This window comes from Zootoca vivipara, chromosome 3 (genome assembly GCF_963506605.1).
Source record: "Zootoca vivipara chromosome 3, rZooViv1.1, whole genome shotgun sequence".
NCBI classification, from domain to species: Eukaryota; Metazoa; Chordata; class Lepidosauria; order Squamata; family Lacertidae; genus Zootoca; species Zootoca vivipara.
Window position 1 is genome coordinate 88,633,107 of NC_083278.1, and position 21,566 is coordinate 88,654,672.

Below are 21,566 nucleotides of genomic sequence, written 5' to 3' on the forward strand. Positions count from 1 at the left end.
TAAAAACATATTGAAAATCCAGTGTTAGCCTACTCATATGCCTCTTGTATTTTGCACAGAGCATTACTCTTATTTAAAAAACAAACAAACCCAAAAACTTATGAACAGCTAATACTACCTATGCAACTTTCAAATCACCCAAAGTTCCAGTTTTGGTCCATCACTTAACTGTTTGAGAGAGGAGTGATTTGAGTAAGGAGCAAGTCCCCTTTTCCTTTCCAGATTTCCCCCTTTCCCTCCTCCTCCTCTTTTAGTCTGTTATGACAACTGCCCACTCCAGACCATGCCTTCATAGCCTTAGAAAGGCCACAAAGCTTCAAGGACCCAGAACCTACAGTGCAAACACCTACCACAAAAGTCTTATTTCCTCTGTTGTGGAGATGGGCAACTTGTGGCTTTCCAGGTATTGATAACTGGCTATGCCTGCTGGGGCTGATGGGAGTCCAACAATATTGAAAGAACCACAAGTTCCCCATTCCAGCCTTCTAGTATGCCAATTTCTAAAGGAACCCCTAATATTCAATAGAATCTGTCTCTACACACTATGGATTCCTGCTGAACCCTCAACCCGGCAAGAGGATGGAACCACTCACGTTGCCATTGAGTTCCCTGCCTAATTTCTGAAGCACCGTGAGATAGAACTTGAAGAAGAAGCTGAGGACAAGGGTCCGTCGGAAGTCCACCATGCCACCCGGGGCTGAAGGGGACAGGTTCATCTCGCCAGCCAGCAGGCGACAGGCTTCCTGCAAGAGCTTTTCCTTCCACTCCCTGTAGGGGCATAAACCATAAATTAACCCAAAACTCATTTCATTTGTTCCACAGTCCTTAGGCCAGGTCAGGGGAGCTGTAGCCCTCTGGATTGTGTGGGGTTCTCCAGCTCCCATCAACTCTAGTCAGCATGGTCAGGGATGATAGGAGTTGCAGTCTAATAACATAAGGATAGCCACAGGTTCCCTATTGCTAACTTAGACCGTGTTTATCTCCAATGCATCTTCATTGCTGATGGGGAAGGGCAAAAGAACCAGCGGTGTCAACATTTATCTTGTATTTATCTTGTATTTTCATCTTGTGAACTGCCCCGAGATCTTTTCATGAAGGGTAGAATACAAATCAAAGAAAAAATAAATAAAAACACGGTAGCAGAAACTGTCAGCAAGGGGTTTGGCACCCAAGACTCTCATGCAGGTACATAAGGGTTGTTTTTTGTTTTGTTTTTTTCTGGAAGGGTGGGGCATATGCAAAGACCCTTCTAACCCCTAGATCCAGCAAGCTTTGAAATATAAGCCACACTAGCTTCCTGATGAGGTGATCTGTGTGAGATGGCAAATGAGCCCTCAGCTCACAGATAGTTAGGACAATGTGAGAGTTGAAGAGCGAAGTGATGTGAGCCAGAAGAAGAAGCAGCAAGCTGGAAAGAGAGATAGAAAATCTGTTTGAATCCAAGGCTGCAAGATGGGACGAAGCAAGGCCCCTTTGGGGGTGTTAATGCTGTGAACCTCTCCACTGTAGGCTCAAGGTTGTATATATGTGTCAGTAAACCATATATCATAAAGACACCACAGTCTCCGCTGGGCCATGTTCTAAAGAAAATGCGAACCCTGGAAACGCCGGGAACCCCTGGAGCCTTGCACCACTTGGAGATTGGGGTGGTGTGCAACAAGAATTTCCTCTGTTACACAACATCCGGGTCTAATTCTCCTACCTTCCAATGAGCTCCTGACAAGTTTTAACAGCCAATACAGTTGTGGGAGCCATTCCTCCATAGCTCAGCTTAATATCTTGCACTTGATCAGTTCCTTCTTGAAACAGGACTCTCATCCCACAGGTCACTATAGCAATGTCATCCTCCCGCCTTGAAGCTTGCTTGAATGCTGAGAAATATTCACCCTAGGAGAAGAAAAGGAGACAAATGTTTGCCTTGATTTGTTCTCTTTGAGCAAAGGTGGGATCAAGAGAATGGACTGGTTCATAGTCCATTTCTATAGACAGAACTAAAAACCAAAAAGTTCCTAAAAATATGTATTTTATTTTCATCCCAGGGCAGCACGCAAGTGCAAAAAAGAAGCTGTTAATGCATATCAACAAGATTAACCATTCATCTGTTTGTTTGTTTGTTTGTTTGTTTGTTTGTTCATTTGTTCGTTTGTTTGCTGCCCATCTGACTGGGTTGTCCCAGCCACTCTGGGCAGCTCCCCACAAAAAAATAGTAAAAACACAAGACAACATCACACACTAAATTCATTCTGCAACTTAGCCCTCTTCACTAAACAGTGCATAAAATTAATGTGTAAGGCTAGTTGTTCACGTACTTCCTTCTCTATGAACACTGGTCACTAACAGAAAAGTAGGAATGTCTGGATAGCAAAGTTCTGAGTGGATTAAGGTAGCCTGGGCTAGTTGACTATACATTACCTCCAGTATCAGAATTTAGTGCTTTGTGCCCAGTTTGCCATGCAATCAAGTGACACTACCACATGTAAGATGGCAGAAGGGTTACGTCCAAATGAGACTTCTTAAAATGAGCAGGACTTAATGTTGTTTTATGTATGCACAGCAGAGGGTGCTGTAAGCTATATTTCTGAAAAGTGAAATGCACTGATTGGCACATAGAATCACAGAACTGTACAAATAGGAAGGATGTTGAACCAGACCTGGGGAACCTGTGAACAGATGTTGTGGAACTTCAACTCCCATCTACCCCAGCAAGCATGCCTAAGGGTCAGGGATCATGGGAGTTGTAGTCTCACAATAGCTGGAAGACCACAGATGCCTCATCCCTGGATTAAGACACCCCCCTGCAACAATTCAAAACATGAAGTGTTTGCGTCCTCCTTTGCACTATTTGTACTGAGTCTCAGACTACACTGCTGCACGTTCCTGCAAAGCAGGCAAGAGATTCCTCCCGAGGCTGATATAACACTGGAAAAGTGAAATCTAATGAACGGTTTCATGCAGTCAGTGCCAGTTTCTATCTTACACCATGAGACACAGCACCTCTGGGGTCCATATGGCTCTGCCCTCCCTGAAAAATAATGCAAGCACATTTCACTTTAGAGCATGGGGTTGTTGCTTTTCAAACTTTCCACTGCATGTAGTGGTATTCTGTTTGTTGTATTTCAGAGGATAGGCTTTGGGGCACTTGCTTCTCAGCTTCTTCCCTTACCCCTCCAGTGATTACAGAGTGGCAGGGCCAAACCAGACCAGTCAGTGAACTTGGCGGGGAGGGGAGGAGGACAGATATAAAAGACAACAGAACTCCTGCACAGTCACTACATAACACACTGTGACTACATATCCACGAAGAGACTTTTGTGACAGCAAACCTAGGCTTATAATTGATTGGCTCTCTCACAAGTGTGTCCATATCATCCATGTCTATCTCAGCCATGCTTTAATTTATTTATTTTTACATGTACACCTAAATTCATGAAGTGCAAATCAGCCTGATTCACTGGGAGAGGAGGTCACAATCTTTTCCCAGCTTTTCCCAGGACAGCAACTCTGACCGATTGTTGAGTTCCCTTTTGGGAGCAGGCAAACTATCAGTATGTTACATTTCTACAGGTAGGGGGCAACAAAGCCACTTGGCTCTGATTAACATCTTGGAAAGCAAAGGACCCAGCAGGGGAAGGGGATAGGCCTGCCTTCCATTTAGAGTAGAGGTGGGGAATCTGTGCCCCTCCAGGCGTTGTGCTGCAACTCCCAACATCCCTGACTATTGAGTGGTGCCTGTTGGGAGGAAGAATGTGAGTTCCTCACCCCTGGATTACAGGTTCGTTCTGGTCCCTCATCTGTGGCACAGAAACGGTTATTCCATGCCAACTTAATAACGGTATACTCTATTGGAACAAGTGCTGAATCCTTGAGAAATGGGAACAAAGAAAACCTAAAATAAATATTACATGACCTCACTTAAAATCAATGGAAATCCATTGCTGGAAAACTACTGTAAGCTGGAGGAGATCAAGAGGGACTTGTCCTCAACTAGCCCTTGCAGTTTATTCCCCAACAAATGCTTTCACTTCAGTCAAAAAGAGGCAAAAAAGAGGAACAAACTTGGTTCCTTTAACTAGCTGCCTTGAAAATTAGGCTAAGTTGATGAGTTAGCCTTCAATGAATACATGAATGAATAATACCATTTTAAATGTAAGGGCTGATCCTGAGCAACTATCAAAAAATTTTTAATCAATGAGCTCTTTTCCTAGAAGTAGGGCCTGAAAAGCAAAGGGGGCTGAAGAATGTGGTAATCTCTCTCTCTCTCTCTCTTTCTCTCTTTCTCTCTCTCTGTGTTACATACATACTTCTCCTTGTGCATATTTCAAAATGTCCCAGGGTTGTACTTCACTTGAAATAGCTGGGGAGTATATTGGCTATTTTCTAGGAACTAGCAAGTGCCGTCTTTTCTTCATTTTCCTTTCATTTTTGTGATCTTCCTGCATTCCTGAGGAATCATAACATACCCACCTTTCCTTCCAGGATGGATCAGTAGAACCAAGAGAGATTTTGCCTTCCCATTAAAGTAACTGTTGCTCTCTACTTAGCTTTCAAAGCAATGCTATATTCCAATCACCTCACCTTCCTGCTGAAGGGAATCTCAACCGAGAGCAGTATTTCCTGAGGTTTAAGCTTAGTCTTCCTATAACCAGTGAAGAATGTCTCGTCCATCCTTATAGTCCTCCTTCCCTCTGCAAAAAAAAAAAGAGACAGCACACAGTGGGTGGAATGTGTAGGGAAATCATATTCCATTTCATTCATTCTTAGTGGGAGTGTTGCTGGTTTTGAGTCTCTGCAATGAGAAACTATAGAGCTATACTTAATGGAAGAATATATTCTAGCAGCTACAATCATGCTGTAAAGTATATTCCCATAATGTGTGTTTTTTTCTCTTGTGTACTGTCAGGTATTGACTCACATAAGCATCTTTTTTGCAGGGTTAGGGTCTTCTGAAGACCACTCTAAATGGGTTAAGCAGGACATCCTTGCTGACAAAACTTGGGAAGGCAAACTATGAACCTAGGACAGGCAGAAATTGGTATCAAGTCAGAGGCTAAAAGGGGGCACTGTTGTGGCAGGAGGCATCCCCAGCATGGGGAGACCCCAAAGGGGAAACACCCTTTAGGGAGGAGCAAGGAGTGGTGGGGCCTCTCTTGGTTGTATTAGCATAGATTTTCCTCTCTGGGTGGGAGCCAAGGAGGGAGGGGTGTTGGGTGGGGTATCCACATTTGAGAGGCAGGTTGGTTTCATATATACACCCTAAGTGTTTGAGGTTATGTGATGGCTTCAGTGGCAATCTGGAGTGAGATGCAACAGGGAAGGAGATGATTTTCAACAGGAGAGTTGTGCCCTGCAAGGTTTAATAAGAGGGTTTTGTCTGAGCAGCTTCTCATATATGAGCAAACCCAGCTTGCCAAAGCACAACCACAATGGTGTGGGTGTGGGTGTGTTAGGGCCCACACTTAAGCGCACAAGGACAGTTGCCCAACATTATTCCTTGTGAATTGAGTGCGCACCCATGAACAGGTCCTACAATCCTCTTCAATGGTCAAAGATTCTGTGACAGGAATGCAGAGGTTCCTTGACAAATGCTGATATGTGAACAGTGTAAACATTTGGTAACCACTTGGAAACGCCACTGCATATGAGCTACCAATACTGCCAAATACAAAATACTGCCTCATATCAACTGCCAAACACTGCAAAATATCAGCTTTCTGATTGAAATCAATTGAACATTGACATCAATCCCGTACAGATAGAAAATATCTGGAGGGCATTTGAGACTATCTGAGTATTCAGAATTAACTGGGAAAGATTCACCATCAAAATCAACAAAGCAAAAGAAGGATCTACTACAGCAATGTTACCAAGTGTTGTCCACCAAAGCTCAACAGGCGCTGCAGCTCTCCGTGATTCACAGAAAGAACAGAGGTACAAAATTCCCTGGGCTGTTATCATTGTCCTAAGCAAGCCAGAAGTTGGTTGATGATACACCATCTACCATTCTTACTTAAAGCTTACCATTTGATGCCAAGGTCAGTTTGCTCCCACTTGCCATAAACACTGGATTTAGGTCAGATATTGGACTTGCAGTCATTATATTTCCCCCAAGAGCCTGAAACCAAATACAGAACAGGGTTGGGTTAGAAAGCAGCCGGAAATACATGGCGGGAATACTTCTTTCCATTTAAACACTGTTACAGTGTTTCTGTATTTTAGAATTTCTGTTTTGTTGGAAGCCGCCCAGAGTGGCTGGGGGAACCTGGCCAGATGGGTGGGGTATAAATAATAAATTATTATTATTATTATTATTATTATTATTATTATTATTATTATTACAGAATTATCAAATCCAGGCAGGGGCAGCACCCAACACAGGGGTGGAGCAAGATAGCAAGATGAGTGAGGGATTTGCTAGAGCCCAAGCCAGTCGGTCCACTTGCAGGAACAGGACCCAATCTGAGCCTCTCTCTACCTACTGTATACTCCATTATTCCATAGGCCATTGTATCTCAGCTCCCATTAGCACCAGACAACAATCAGGGGTGAGGAGAGTGTGGTATCAGAGACAATATATGTCTGGATACCAGTTGCTGTGAATTACTAGCGGGGAGACTGCATTCAGGTCCTGCTTGCAGGCTTGCCCCGGGCATCTGGTTGGCCACTGTGAAAACAGGATGCTGGACCAGATGGGCCTATGAGCTGAACCATCGGGGCTTTTCTGAGGTTCCCCATCCCTGCTCTAGAGCTCTCTTGTTCAGTGCCTTTGCCCAACTCCAGCACTTCTCACCTATAATGCCCGTTCATGAGTAATGTGCAAAGGGCCTAGAATCAAACTGGAAGGAAAACTGCAAGGCAAGGCAAGATTCAAAGGAAGGGCATATCATGCCTGCCTGCTATTTTCTCATTTGAGTCTTTCCACACTTCCAGATAGGCTTCCAGATAGGCTGTTTGTTTATTTTTTTAACAAAACAACAACAACAACAAATTACTAGCCTGCACTTCAGTGCAATTATTGTCCCACTTTTCTGACTGTGAGTCATCTGACACACAAAAAAGTGACAGAAAATTGCACTGGAAACTGCAGCATAGCAACTGCTAGCTGTCAATGTCATATAACCTCCACGCGAACACATCAGGATGAATGAGTAACAGGCACAGGCACTGTATAATCTTGTGCAAGTTTTGTGTGAGTGTATTGGCATGAATTCTCAATGAACAACTGTCCTGAAAGCTGCCTTTGCTCACACCAAAAGAAAAAAAAAGGTCTTGAGAGCACTTACAGCAACATTTCGGATCTGAGGCCCTGCAAACCACCTCAGTTGTTCTAGGACAGCTTGAAACACCTCTGATTTGTAAGGAGGAAGGCGAGCCACCGCTTTTTGCAGAACCTCTTCCATGTGGCTCAGAGTGCAAGAGGCTCCAAAACTAATTCCTGGAAAAGCAGAGACACAAGAGGGGTTTGGCTGGTAGCTATAACGTAGTTTCTCAAGATGAAAGAGCTGCCCTGAGGCATTGGCAGGCCTTGGTAGTATTTTAAGTTCTCTAAACAAAGAGGCTCTTGGAAGCATTTTATTTCCTTCAGCTTATATCTTGGGAGTTCCTGGGGCACCAGGAGCTCTAAGAACGGTTAAAGGATGTTAAAGCTGTCCGCATGTCAAGTTCAATGGAGACTGGTCCATTTGGCCATATGAGGCAGTGCCCCCAACTACCTGGCTGCCTTCTTACTTACAACCAGCCAGGAGGTGAGACCCTGCCTTCTTCCCCACCAGCCCCAATGGGCACCAGCCACCACTGAGCCAGTTGCCACATTTAGAGGATGCAGAGGCAGGAAACTATTTCAGATGTCCCACTTTTGGCGAGAAAGGCAAGGAGTGGCTGAATCTATGCTGTGCTGGGTGTGTTACCGTATCAGCGCAGACAGACACAGACACACTGCAACATGGGGGTTCACTCCCTTAAAGAAAAAAATGAGGCGGTTTGTTCAGCGGCATGCTCACTAATCATATGCAACGTAGACAATTATTTTCATTTTGGAACTGCCTACATAAATGCAATCGGTACACCTTGGCTTCAGGAACAAAGAAGGTATCAGAGCAGGGGATCCACCTACTCACTAGATCAGCAGTGGGCGGGGGACAGGCCTGTGGACCTAATTAGTGACAAATCAACATGCAGAATCCTTTGCATTGCTTAGAAGTCTTTCCTTGCACATTCCTCAGGCCCACGGCCTGTCTCCTGAGGCGATAAGCATGTTGCTACTTACCCTCCTCTGTGTCCTGAACGGAGTTCATTTCTGGGATCCAAGTTGGTGCGATGATCACAGGGTACAGCATGTTCTTTAACCGCATTTCAATACCTCAAGGAAACACAATCCAATGAGGTCAATGCAGACATGGCAGCCGGCCAGACTTAACAGGTTTACCAATGAAAGAGCAGGGCTGTTAGTTAACAGGCCCAGCCCACCAGAGCCTGTTTCTATGACGGTATCTATATTGACTCTTAAGAGCTTTCGCCTGAACAATCTCCCCACAAAGCATTTGCACTGTTTTGCCATGGAAGTTTAAGGTCAAGAGCCAAATGGCTTCTCCATTGCAGCTAGAAAAGTCAACAAACACTGCCTCAACACACACAGTTTGATTTCTAAGAGAAATCACAACATTCTATCTAATATGGCATTAGCAAACCACGGAGGTAAACATCAAGAATGGGGACAATAGAGACTTAGAAAGGGATGGTGTTCGGGAGATCTAATTAGCTTGGCTACTTTCCACTCTTTACCTAAAATGTGCATTGTTTTCAAATACGTAAAAGGTCGCCTCTAGACTTTCAGAGGGTAACAGAACCAACTTACCATTAGGTTCTGGAAGCCCCAACATCTGCACTGGAATGTGCAGTTTGCCAGGAGCCTGGCCAAGGGTGGGGGCATGCTCAGATTCTTCATGCCAATCTCAGGCACTACATGCTTTGCATGCAGAAGGTTCCAGGTTGAATCCCTGGCATCTCCAGGCATGGCTGGGAAGGACTGACACTCTTGAGAGCTGCTGCCGGTGAGTGTCAGACAAGACTGAGCTAGATGGACCAATGGTACAGCTCAGGATAAGACAGTTTCCTATGCTCCAGATGGATTACATCAATTATACCTTTGAAATAAGTTCAACTTTTAAAATGGAGGCAGGGCAATCTGTTAAGATGGTTTAAAGAAAGGCATAGGTAAACTCTTAACCAGGTAGGCAATTTAAGGCCTCAATCATACTTCTGTTTGTGCTGCCACTTTCCCCCAGGGAAAACCTGCTCTTTACAGCTGAATCAGAGCAAATGTCAATCAGATTTTCCATGGATTGACATTTGCTCCGATTTAGAGGTAAAAAGTGGATTTTCCCAAGGAAAGCAGTGGGGCAAACTGCTCAGACCCGTGTTTTCTAGGCCTGGAACAAGCAGAAGTGTGGACGTGCATTGTACAGTACTGACAAAAAACTCAAACAGAAACCGAGTTCTTTCCTTACCTACTTCAGTGTTCCCCACCACAAGCTTGGCAGTTGGATACTGAGCTTTGAGCACCAACAGTTCCTTGAGGCTTGAGGGCTGAAACCACATCACTCGCTCCCCTTTGAAGCACAGTTGCTTCTGAGGCTGGTCAGTGTGAGTCTGAGGAAACAATACCAGATTTAGCTTCAAATCACAATACGTTGGCACAGGAGCAAGGAATTTTGGCTCTGTTTGATTCTTCTTATGGTGAAGCAAGACTGAAACCATAAAGCTATGACAAGAAGCAGAAAAGTTAGAAGTTGTCAACTGTTATTGTTGTGCTTTGGTGTGTCACACCTTGATACGGTGCGTTGCAAAGTTTTCATGGGCAAAACAAAACCATATCTTAGGTGAAAGCAACACCACAAGGTAACTTTGTCCTTCAATATACATGTAGCAAATAGCCTTCCAAAAGTCATTGAAGTTTAACCTTCCAATGCTTTTGAGCAGATCATTATGATTATGAACCTCAGCCACTTCTTATTCCATGTACCTTCATAAAGAAAATGAGACCTTCCAAATTTGCTTAAGGGGGGGGGTGTGATTGTCCTGTGTAGTTTGACCCTTAAGCAGGTGTTTTTTTGCCAGTACTCAAATAATAAAATAATAACACAACATTTATTGTCATTGTACAACCTGTGTACAATGAAATTAAACGAGCCTGCCCCCCAAACACTCAATCTCTTATCAAACAACACACCACCTCACAAGTCAATTTCACGATGTTATTTTTCGTTCAACAGCCTAACAGCCCACGGATAGAAGCTATTTTTTTAGCCTGTTGGTACGGCTGATTATACTTCTATATCTCCTGCCCGAGGGTAGAAGATTAAAGAGGTGATGCCTGGGGTGTGAGTCATCCCTGAGAATTTTTCTCGCTCTCCTAAGGCAACGATCCCTTGCGATGTCATCTAGCGGGCTCAAGGGACAGCCCATGATATCATGTGCTGTATTCACCACCCTCTGTAGAGACTTTCTGTCCATGGCTGTCAGGCCAGCATACCACACTGTGATACAATATGAAAGGACACTTCATATTGTGGACCGGTAAAAGGAGTTCATCAGTTGTTGTTTAACATTATTCTTTCGCAAGACCCTGAGGAAATGGAGTCTCTGTTGGGCCTTTCTGACCACCTGAATTATGTTGATTTTCCAAGTGAGGTCTTTACTAAGGTAAACTCCCAGGAATTTAAAGGAGGAGACTCTCTCCACACTGCCCCCCCCCCGATATACAACGGGGCAAGTTCCCCTCTCTTCCTCCAGAAGTCCAACACCATCTCCTTTGTCTTACTAATATTTAGGTGCAAGTTATTCTCTAAGCACCGTGTAGATACTTTTTGAACCTCCCCCCCTGTATGGTGTTTCATTTCTGTCTGCAATTAGGCACACATCCCTGTGGGGTGCCAGTGCTAAACTTCAGGGAGGTAGATGTAACAGTCCCGATCCTCACTGTTTGTGTCCGATCCCTCAAAAAGTCTTTAATCCAGTCACAGGTGGTAGAAGAAAGGTCCAGATCCGTCAGCTTTTTAATAAGAATGTCCGGGAGGGTGGTATTAAAAGCTGAGCTATAATCAATAAACAACATTCTGACATAATTCCCCGGTCTCTCCAGACGACTCGCTGCAAGGTGAAAGGCTGTAGCTATGGCATAATCTGTTGACCTGTTTCTCCTATAGGCGAACTGATGTGAACTGAAAAGTCGGCCAGACCATGCACCTGTCAAATCATTCGACATCATATTGAATGCACAGGTTGGTCCCACCATCTAGATGTGGGTGTGAACTGGCAGTGGTTCCCACCTGTCATGTAGGAACATAGAAAGCTGCCTTGTTCTGAATCAGACCATTGGTCCATCCAACTCAGTGTCATCTACACATATTGGCAGAAGCCCTCCAAGATTTCAGACGGGATTCTCTCCCAGTCCTACCTGGAAGTGCCGGAGACTGAACCTGGGGTCTGCTACCACTGAGCTTTGCCCCTTCCCCTGTCTGTGCTCAGTGTCTATTTGAAGACAATTATATGGACACAAATAAGCGTCCTCCACCAAGGCAAGGACAATGAACGACCAGGGGACCAGCAGAGCTTAACAACCATCACTCAAGGTCAGTGGACGCCTTCAGCCACTCACTACCTCAGAATATCCTACCCCACAGGCCGGTTGGAATGATAATAATAATCACATGTCCATTTCCAGGAACTTCATGAGGAAAGACCAAGACAGAAAGGCAGTTAAGAAGTTGTATATCTCTGTGCCAAGGCTATCCTAGGATTGCTATTCCGATGCAACAACTCCAGTCTACACAGAGATGGAATTACAAGTTGTTCTGTTCTCCATTGCTTCATATCTTGGGTCATAGGAAGTGCTTTTCCCTATGGAACTGTAAACTCCCAGAGATAACAGCCCTTCTGTTGTGTACAACTATATTTCCCAAAGCTGAAAGATCAATGGCTCAATCTTGCCTATGGTTGTTGATTCTCCCTCTCCCCACTTGTGTTTAAGTGATTCACTGCTTAAACTACAGAGGCTGAAGTGAATTCATGGTCTATTGTCCCAAGACAGTGCATCATCTCAACGTGTTCTCAGCCCATGCACAGAAGTCAATGGATACATAAATCTTCCATGCAGGAGGAACACCACAAGCAAGTCATGAGAAGAGAACATTCTTACCAATAACTCTGGTGGGAATATCGGCTCCTGGGTAGGGTCTAAAGGCTGGAACTCAGATGGATTGAACAGCTCTGAGGAGATCAATCCCTGAAGAAATTGTCATTGGTTAGTGCATATATTTTTTTTTCTCACTGTTAAAGAAGATTACTATTTGTATGTCTTATACAAAACATATCAATATTACTAGCCCAACACAGAGCAGTAGTGAAATCCTCATAGTGATACTTTTTTAAAAAAATCCTTGCTACAAAAAGGACTTGAAACAATCACAATATTTGTTTAATAATGACCATTTAACTTTTTAATATACTTAACATGGTTTAAATAGCTATATAGATACACATTACATCAATAGCATGGAAGCACCTTGGTCCACAGAGGACGCCCATGACCCATCAAGAACAACTGCAGTTTAATTAAATTGTACACTGCTTCTGCTAACTCCCATTCACAACCAGTTCTCCCAACAAGATACAGGAAGGGGCTCAGCTCATTGTTAAGCTCCCTCCCTCAGAGATGACTCAATATGTTCCAAAAGCTGCAGGGCAAACCATTTCAAGACCGATAAATAGAGGTATAGCTTCATCTGTACTTTGCTTAAGCATGGCTTGATATTCTATATATTTGTGTGGCGATACCCCGATCCCTCCCAGAGTAAATAAGACACAGGACACATTGCATAAGGTTAATGGGCGTGAAAAGGCCACAACTTTATTGATAACGGATGTAGAGAGGTATTGGCTTAGGCATTGGATCTAACCATCTATATCCGACTCCAGCCCGCTCTGCTGGCAGTCTGTGAAGGCAGCTGTGGGTCAGGTAAGAGAGGCTGAATCCCGGCCGCGCGCTTGCTTAAATCAGCAAGCCACCACCACCACCACCACCACCACCCCGGAGCATCCGGATTGGACGCGCCAAGGGAGCGCCGCGTCTGGGAGCCAGCCAATGGGCTGGAAGGATGGCAGCCATCCCCCCAGCACGTGTGAGGGCTCGTGGTGCCCACAATCTCCCCTCCTCCTACGGCGGAAGGGACTTTATTTCAACAAAAGAAGATGGAAGAAGAGGAACTACAGTAATAGGTTTGGGGCACTTACGGTATTGTCCTCTCTTCCATTCATGCAACAGCCGTTCGCTTTTTCTCCACAGCAACCCTGACCCTATAATGGAGGGAAGAGAAAGAGCAACACTGGAATCAGGAACTTTCTTACATGGAGATGAAATGTCATTTGTTCTATCTTTCCATTTAAAACAGAAACTACTAAGATGTAAGGCATACACATAAAAGATTTTAAAGGACACACACTATTTTAGACCATTACAAACAGAGAAAATCCTAACAAATACAGCTGTCTTTACCCTATGTTATGTACTGAGCTGAATCATAGAACAATAGGATCCAGAATCAGCAGTCTGATTGGGCCGCAGGAGCCACCCAATCCAACTCCAGGTGGAAGTGAATCCGCAACCTGATTGGCCTGCAGGAGCAGCCAATCAGGCGGCTGGCAGAAGTGAATCCGCAACCTGAATGGCCTGCAGGAGCAGCCAATCATGCTGCTGGCAGAAGTCAATCCACAAACTGATTGGCCCACAGGTGTAGCCCTGAAGTAGCCAATCACGCAAAGCCCATTGTGTAAATAATGTATATAAGCAGATGGTTTGGGGGAAAGGGCATTCTTCTCTTCTTCTCCTTGATGACTACGAGCTGAATAAAGAGCATGAAATTCACTCTCAACTCCGAGTATATTTCACCCTGCTTACTTGAGAATAAGCCCCACTGAAATAAGTATGTTTTAAATAGAGCAAACTCCCAGGCAGGTGTGAATATGGTTGCAGACTTATGTTTATATCCAGGAATGCCAAGAGGCATGTTCTGGGGTACTGGTATACCAGACCCATAGTGAGCAGATACCCCAGACTCTGGGCTTTCTTTTCTTCTTCTTCTTTTAAAGTAAGGCCCAGATTCAACTAATGCGTTGTACTAGGGGATACCAGTACAGCACAGCTTTCCCTGTCCTTCTCCCGGATCCCTTTCCCATTCCACTCTGAAGGGTCAGGAGTACCCCCAAAAGAGAATGTAGGGGAGGAAAGGAGGATCAGCCCATCTGACAAGCATAAATGCTTGTGCATGTTGCTGAATTCATCCCTAAGTCCCTGACCCTTCAAGAAAGAAAGCTATGAAGCAAAATGTTCAAGCAACCTTCCAAGTAACTTTTGTGAGATGACCCTGCCTAGCTGCTCCCACCTTTCAGTGTTTTTAGCCAATGAGTGAAGTCAGAGCTGTGATGGTTGGTGCATAATATATAATCATATAGCATATTAAGAGCATAATCATTTGCATGTTTACTTGAAAGTAAATCTAGGTATGTTTAGTGGCACTTAGTCTCAAGTTAAGCTCCTGAAATTCTAATACTTTCCAGTAACTTTAATTTCCTGAAAACTGACACAGGAATCTCAGAATATAACCTACAAAATTTAAAAACCAGTTTGAATAGTCATTCTCCCTTCCCCGAGAGAATCCTGGTAGTTCTGAGGGAGCTAGGAAATTCTTCAACAGAATTCTCTGCACCCTCAGCAACCTGCAATGGTGATTTGGGGAAAGACAGGTATGAAATATCCTAATTGCAGTGATTTAAAGTACATCACTCAATAATAATAATAATAACTTTCTCTTCTTGGAAATATATGAGGGGTTTAAGAGACAACCAACATTAAACCATTAACCAACTTACCACATTATTTTGCTTTCCAGCCATGCAGCAACCAAGACCATTAACTTTATTCCCACAGCATCCCCCATCCTAGATGGAAAGAAATGTTTCAAAATAAGCTCCATCAAAGCTATATTAATTTAACACATTTACTAATGAAACCATTTAACCATACAGATTTGGGGCTCATCCATTGATTAAATGTGGAAAATAACCTCCATTAATTCTCCATAGTCCATATGGAATTCTGCTACAAGTCCGCTCACCTTTTCCAGGTGGGCGGCATTGCAGCCAGGCATCCAGGCCCCTGCAGTGATCCAGCGAGGGGCTAGAATTGGCGCCCTCCACGTCATTGTCCAGGCTGCGTCACTGGAGCTGGGTAGAGCCAAGCCCATGGATGGTCCTGCTGACCAATCAATGCTGGTGGGAGGCATGGCCACGGGAAACTTAAACCATGGCGTGGCCGGGGAGCCCTCCTCTCGTGCCCTTCGCCGGATCTCCCAACCCACCCACCCTCTTTTTATGCTTTTCTATGACACAACCTTGCTATGGACAAATGTCAGCCGCCATATTGTTGGGGCCGCGTGGGAATTTTCCCCACTTGGCAAATTGGCACCAGTCATTTGGCTTTCGCCTACCTTATAGCAATCATCACAGCTTTGTGAGGTTAGGCACTGGGTAAGCCTTAGTTTGGATGGAGGGGAGGTTGTAGCCTCCGCCTGCCCCTCCTCTTTAAGGGTATCCTGTTAAAGGGATCCGGGGCTGTGGATTCTGTTTGATGCCCAGACATGGGCTAGGGCCATGCCGCAACCCCAACGGGGATCCCTCGGGGTGCCCCTATTTGATTTAAATCATAGGGCTCCCCCTATTGGTGGTTTACCCTTAGATGGACTCCCTGCAGATGGGCAGGAGTCGAGATATAGCCTGGCTTCACCCAATGCCCAAGCTAAACCACTCACATCTGTGACCAATAAAGTTGTGGCCTATCTGAACCCATAAACCTAAATACCTGTATCTGTGTGTTTATTATCCATTGGGGAACTGTGGATCACGGATTTAGGCAAATCACTGCCTAAAGACACTTTCCCCTCCCTCAATCCAGATTTTCTCATACCATCTCCTTTCTGAAGTATCCCTTCCCCTAAACAGCCTTAAATCAATGAAGTGAAATAAATTTGCCAACATGGAATATCATCTTCAAGGATGTTTTCTTGCACCAGTCCTACATAAATGAAAGGGAGCCCTAAAGAGGCAGAGTGTTCTTTCACATTCCAAATTAATTGCAATAGAGTTTGCACCAGAACTCCTCCAAGAATCATGATCTGTTCCAAAAAATCCAGACTTTAGAACAAAGCCTGCCCCTCCAATTAGAAGTGATAGCTCTGTAAAGCAGAGGTAGGCAATGTGGAATGTGCCTTCCAAATGTTGCTAGACAGCACGTGGATGGGAGCTGGAGTCCCACAACATCTGGAGGGCGCCATGTTTGCTACCTTTGCTGTAACAACATTTGTTGCAAGATTGCTAAAAACTGAATAGGCACTGGAGGAATGAAAGCATATTGGGTTGTATCCAATGTTCATCCTGCTCACAGTAGGCCCAGTGAAATTCAAAGGCATGACTAATGTACAACCATTAATATGAATGGGTCTGCTCAGAGTAGGACTAACATTGGACACAGCACACCAACTTTTTCTATTTTAGGTGTATAATCCATTGGCATTGATCAAAAGCTAGCCTAGGTCTACGAAATGCTTTTGATCTCTGGCTTCTTACCTTTGCAAAGGTCCGGTAACCCTCCAGAATGGGCCTATATCCAGTACAGCGGCAGAGATTTCCTGAATCACCAAATCAAGTTGCAGAGGTTAGGAGTCACTTAAGGATGTACAAGAAAAAAATGTTATTTATTTTGGCTCTGCTCTACCATGGAGGACATTAAACTTCCTGAGGATATCCAAAAGGGGAATTCGCCCCCAGAGAAATGAGTATCATTGTGGTTCTATATAACTTTGAATATGGGGTTCCAATCTCAAATGGCACCACAACCATAACCTCCAGGTAACGCAGAATTGACCTGAATTGTTTGCCAAACTTCCTTTCCAAATGTTTGCCCAGCTTTGCTGCTACATTACTAGTTAATAAATTTTGCCTTGTAAGCTCTCTACCTTACAAGGATTATCTGAGGGTCAAATGGTAAAAGAGATGAAGAAATTCTGTGCAGTATTTTCCCTTGCGATTAAAAAAACTATATAAGATGATTCGCCCACCCCCACCCTGTACTGATCTAATTCCATCAGCAAGGACAGTCTAATTCAGGCATCCCCAAACTGCGGCCCTCCAGATGTTTTGGCCTACAACTCCCATGATCCCTAGCTGACAGGACCAGTGGTCAGGGATGATGGGAATTGTACTCCCAAAACATCTGGAGGGCCGAGTTTGGGGGATGCCTGGTCTAATTGGAATGCATGAGGAGGTATGCTAGCTTTTTATTTTAAAAAAGGTACACATACTCTGCTGAGTCACAATGACAGGGCCATTCCCACCACCACCAAGGTGGTAGCTGGTTTTATTTTCTTAATGTCCAGGATGAAAGGGTTGAGCACGTAACAGCCCATCACTTCTCCAATCATATATGCAGCCCCCTCCACAAAAAATAGTTGTGTCGTGGGGGTTGGACAAAAGTTAGTAAGGTTCAAAAACCTTTCACCTTGGAAAGCATCTTCAATTGCTTCTATTCTGGGTTCAGGCTGATTGCGAAGGAGCGTGTACATGGACATAACAATGCCAGGAGTGCAGAAGCCACACTGAGACCCATGGCTTTTGGCTATTCTTTCCTGGGAGAATGCAAGGACAAAAGGCTCTTATTAGTATGACAATGGCCCCCTTAGATGATCCGGGACTGAACAACGTCTTGCCAAAGAAGGCACAGAGTTCAGAGGCCTAATTTCTTACGTAATCACTAACCAAATCTACTGTGGTATGTAATTGTGCTTTATCCCTACATGCTTAAACACGTGCCTAACACATGCAGATTCTTCATTTAAGGATTCACTGCCAGTAGTGATGTGCTCAACCATAATCACTAGAATATTTCTTCTTTCATCGCTTGAAACTTTTTTTTGGGGGGGGGGACATTCATACTCCTACCCATATCACAACAGCACAATCTTGGTACTATTGCTATGGGTTCCATGCAGTATCCATTTTTCCCGTGAGACTTCCCAATTCACCCTGCATAGTTTGTCAATACATAGTTGCATTAACTTTTCAACTTGGTGCCATCGGTAAATGTAATAAGCATACCCCTGCTTTGCTCCCAAGATGACTACCAAATAGCTCAGAAGCGTGCAATGACTTCATCTTGATGAACTGTATCTACTCTTGGTGAACCATATATTTTTCTCCAACTAGAGAGCATCCTCCTCTTTCCTTTAGCTAGCTCCTTGGAGGTCATACAATGCCTGAATTGATTGGGAAAGGGCTTACAAAACACAAATGGCTTAGCAATTCACTGTGCCTTGGGCAAGGTAATATGGAAGGCCAGGGACTGCTAGAATGTGGGTTCAACTCCACACCTTACCTGCACTGGGTGCAGCCTTGTCTTAGTGCTTCCTATGCCTTCAATGGTGGTTACTGCTACATGGTGGAGAGCACAGATAGGGAATAAACAAGCATTTGCAGAAAAATGTCTAGAGCCATGAGTTAAGGAAGTTGTTCACTTTGTAAAATTGCTTGCTGGTAACACTAATGAAAGCCAATGGGCTGTTGACTTGTACTGAAACTGCGCATACAACATTGGACAGAAGCAAGTTGTCCTAGCAAGCAAGTATTGCAGAAAGGTAGAGAATATGTAGAGGGTGTGTATACTTGTAAAGAGATCCATGACCTGCAGCATGGAAGACAGATTGAGAGTATATGGGTAAAAATTGTAGGAGAGGGAAACAACAGTGACCTTACTATAGGTGTCTGCTATAGACCTCTAAGCCAGACTGAAGACTTGGACGGTGCCTTCCTACAGCAGATTACCAAACATTCAAAAAGGAGAGATATAGTAGTCATGGGAGACTTCAACTACTCCAATATCAGTTGGAACTCTGCCAAGAATGTGTTGTTGTTGTTTAGTCGTGTCCGACTCTTCGTGACCCCATGGACCAGAGCACGCCAGGCACTCCTGTCTTGCACTGCCTCCCGCAGTTTGGTCAAACCCATGTTCGTAGCTTCGAGAACACTGTCCAACCATCTCGACCTCTGTCGTCCCCTTCTCCTAGTGCCCTCAATCTTTCCCAACATCAGGGTCTTTCCCAAGGATTCTTCTCTTCTCATGAGGTGGCCAAAGAATGTAAGGTCCAACAAATTCCTCCATTGCCTCACTGATCATTACATTTCCCAGAAAGTGGAAGAAGCAACAAGGGGACCATCTATCTAGGACCAATAGGGAGGAACTGGTTGATGAAGTGGAAGTACTGGGAACCTTGGGAGGAAGTGATCATGTCCTCTTGAGTTTCATGATACAGAGGCAAGGGAAAGCTGAGTGTAGTTGGACATACACTTTGAGCTTCAAGAAGGCTGATTTCAAGAAGTTTAAGGAACAACTGAGTGAGATCCCATGTTCTAAATACTCAAAGAGAAGGGAGTCCAAGATGGATGAGAGTTTCTTAAAGGTGAAATACTGAAGACACAAAGGCAGACAATTCCAACAAGAAAGAAAAATGGGAGGCATTTAAAGAAACAATTGTAAGCAGCTTACAAATGAGCTGAGATGCATAAGGAAAGAAAGCGGAAATCACAAAGGGAGAGTACACAGGAGTAATCAATGGTTGCAGGGAGAAGATAAGGCGGGCCAACTACGAGTAGCAAGCCCTCTGCATGGATAAGATTGAGAAATGTGATTGGGCGACAGAGAGAGGGTGGAACTGCTTCTGCTTTGCTTCTGTCTTCACCCAAAAATAAAGCCAGTGACCAACCTGGTGATAACAGTATAAATGATGCAAGGAGAGAGCTGCAGCCTGAGATAAGAAAAGAAGTGGCAAGCTACTTTACAGTAAGGTAAAAGGTAAAGGGACCCCTGACCATTAGGTCCAGTCGTGACTGACTCTGGGGTTGCGCGCTCATCTCGCATTATTGGCCGAGGGAGCCGGCGTATAGCTTCCAGGTCATGTGGCCAGCATGACAAAGCTGCTTCTGGCAAACCAGAGCAGCACATGGAATTCCTTTACAGTAAAGGAATTCAGATCTTGCACCCAAGGATACTAAAGGAGCTTGTTTTAAGCCAGGAAGGTGTACTGTATATGGCCTAAGTGGTATAAATCCAACTTGGGCTCCAACCCAGATAGGAGTCATGGGCTGCAAGGTGTTCTATGCAACTAGAAGCTCAAGACATAGGATGGGAGTGATTGCTGTGCCTCTTGTGTTGTGAGATGGATGGGAAGATACCACACACACTCCTCAAGCACTACAGGTAGGTATCACATTGGATGTGCGCACAGATATACACCCACGTTCCATTTGAGCACATGGTTCTCAACCCAGGAAAGGAATTCATGCTCTGAAAACTGCTTATACACCTCCCTTTTCACAGGAAACCCAAAAAGTCGGCCAGTTCCCCAACCCCCAAAATGCTGGACAATCATTTCCAAAGAAAGACTATACAAACTACTAAAGGCAACATTCTGAAAATGGGTGAGTTTGATATAATAAAAAAAAGGGTTGGCTATGAACTCCTAAAGATTCAAATTAAGTTTGTGCTGCTGTGAAGAGAAACAGAGCAAAGGGAAGCGAAGCAGGGAAGATGAGCTAAGAAGAGAACAAGAGAAGACTAGGTTCACTCAGTATACTGCTACTGAACTTTGGCACAAAACTGTCCATTACATTAGAGCAAACATTAATCTTACTAAGCAAACAAATTGGGGAAAGGCCAGTGGGTTTTTAATAAGCGCCCTTATCAGATGCCAAAGCTAAGAAATCAAGATAGCAGCAGGGGGGAAAACATTTGGATGTGCCGTGCCATAACATAATCATGTGCTTTGCCATTTCTAGGAAACCAAAAGGATTGCACAGGCCAGGGGTGGTGAAGCTGCCCCCCCCCCCAAGAAATTACTTGACTCCAGCTCCCATCCTCCCTGATCATTGGCCATGCTGGCTGGGGCTGATGGGAGTTGAGAGCCAAACCATACCTAGAGAACACCAGGTTGGTTCCCCCTACTCTGTACAGTGAGATTGTGGTGTGAGCCAGCCCCAATTCTTGGCATTTTAAAAGGAAGACTAACAGCACATGCTAAGCACCATGTCTATTCAGAAGCAAGTCCTCAGTGGGGCTTACTCCCACATGAATGAAGATATACTTGTGACTCATAAAGGAAGACCCAGTCGGCATATTGTGGAGCTGCATGAGGCTTGAATGTAGTGCCAAGCAGCTATTTCGGCAAATATTTTTAAAATAAATTGCATTTTGTCCTAGATGATCATCGCCCAGAGATGGGGAACCTTCGACCCTCCAGAAACTGCTCAAGTACAACTCGCATTATCTCTGACCATTGGCTACGCTGGCTGGCACTGGTGGGAGTTGGCGACCGAGAATTTCTGGAGGGCTGCAGGTTCCCAATCATAGGCAAACTTTCTGCCACCTGTCAAAGGAACAGAGCAAACAAAGTTATCCAATGCATTTGAAA

At 44.5% G+C, this 21,566-nt stretch overlaps 1 protein-coding gene across 1 annotated transcript in view; it reads right to left on the reverse strand.

The window, feature by feature from the left end:
* The window catches only part of XDH (xanthine dehydrogenase), a 58,063-nt gene that overhangs the window by 25,586 nt on the left and 10,911 nt on the right, over positions 1-21,566 (reverse strand). The window contains exons 4-16 of the mRNA XM_035111472.2: positions 18,479-18,587; positions 17,606-17,732; positions 16,675-16,736; positions 14,923-14,991; positions 13,288-13,350; positions 12,194-12,280; positions 9,504-9,645; positions 8,264-8,356; positions 7,281-7,432; positions 6,019-6,112; positions 4,576-4,685; positions 1,703-1,887; positions 594-768 (exon numbers count right to left, since the gene is read on the reverse strand). Coding sequence (XP_034967363.2) covers positions 594-768; positions 1,703-1,887; positions 4,576-4,685; positions 6,019-6,112; positions 7,281-7,432; positions 8,264-8,356; positions 9,504-9,645; positions 12,194-12,280; positions 13,288-13,350; positions 14,923-14,991; positions 16,675-16,736; positions 17,606-17,732; positions 18,479-18,587 — 1,468 coding nt within the window. The remainder of the gene's footprint in view (positions 1-593; positions 769-1,702; positions 1,888-4,575; positions 4,686-6,018; positions 6,113-7,280; positions 7,433-8,263; positions 8,357-9,503; positions 9,646-12,193; positions 12,281-13,287; positions 13,351-14,922; positions 14,992-16,674; positions 16,737-17,605; positions 17,733-18,478; positions 18,588-21,566) is intronic.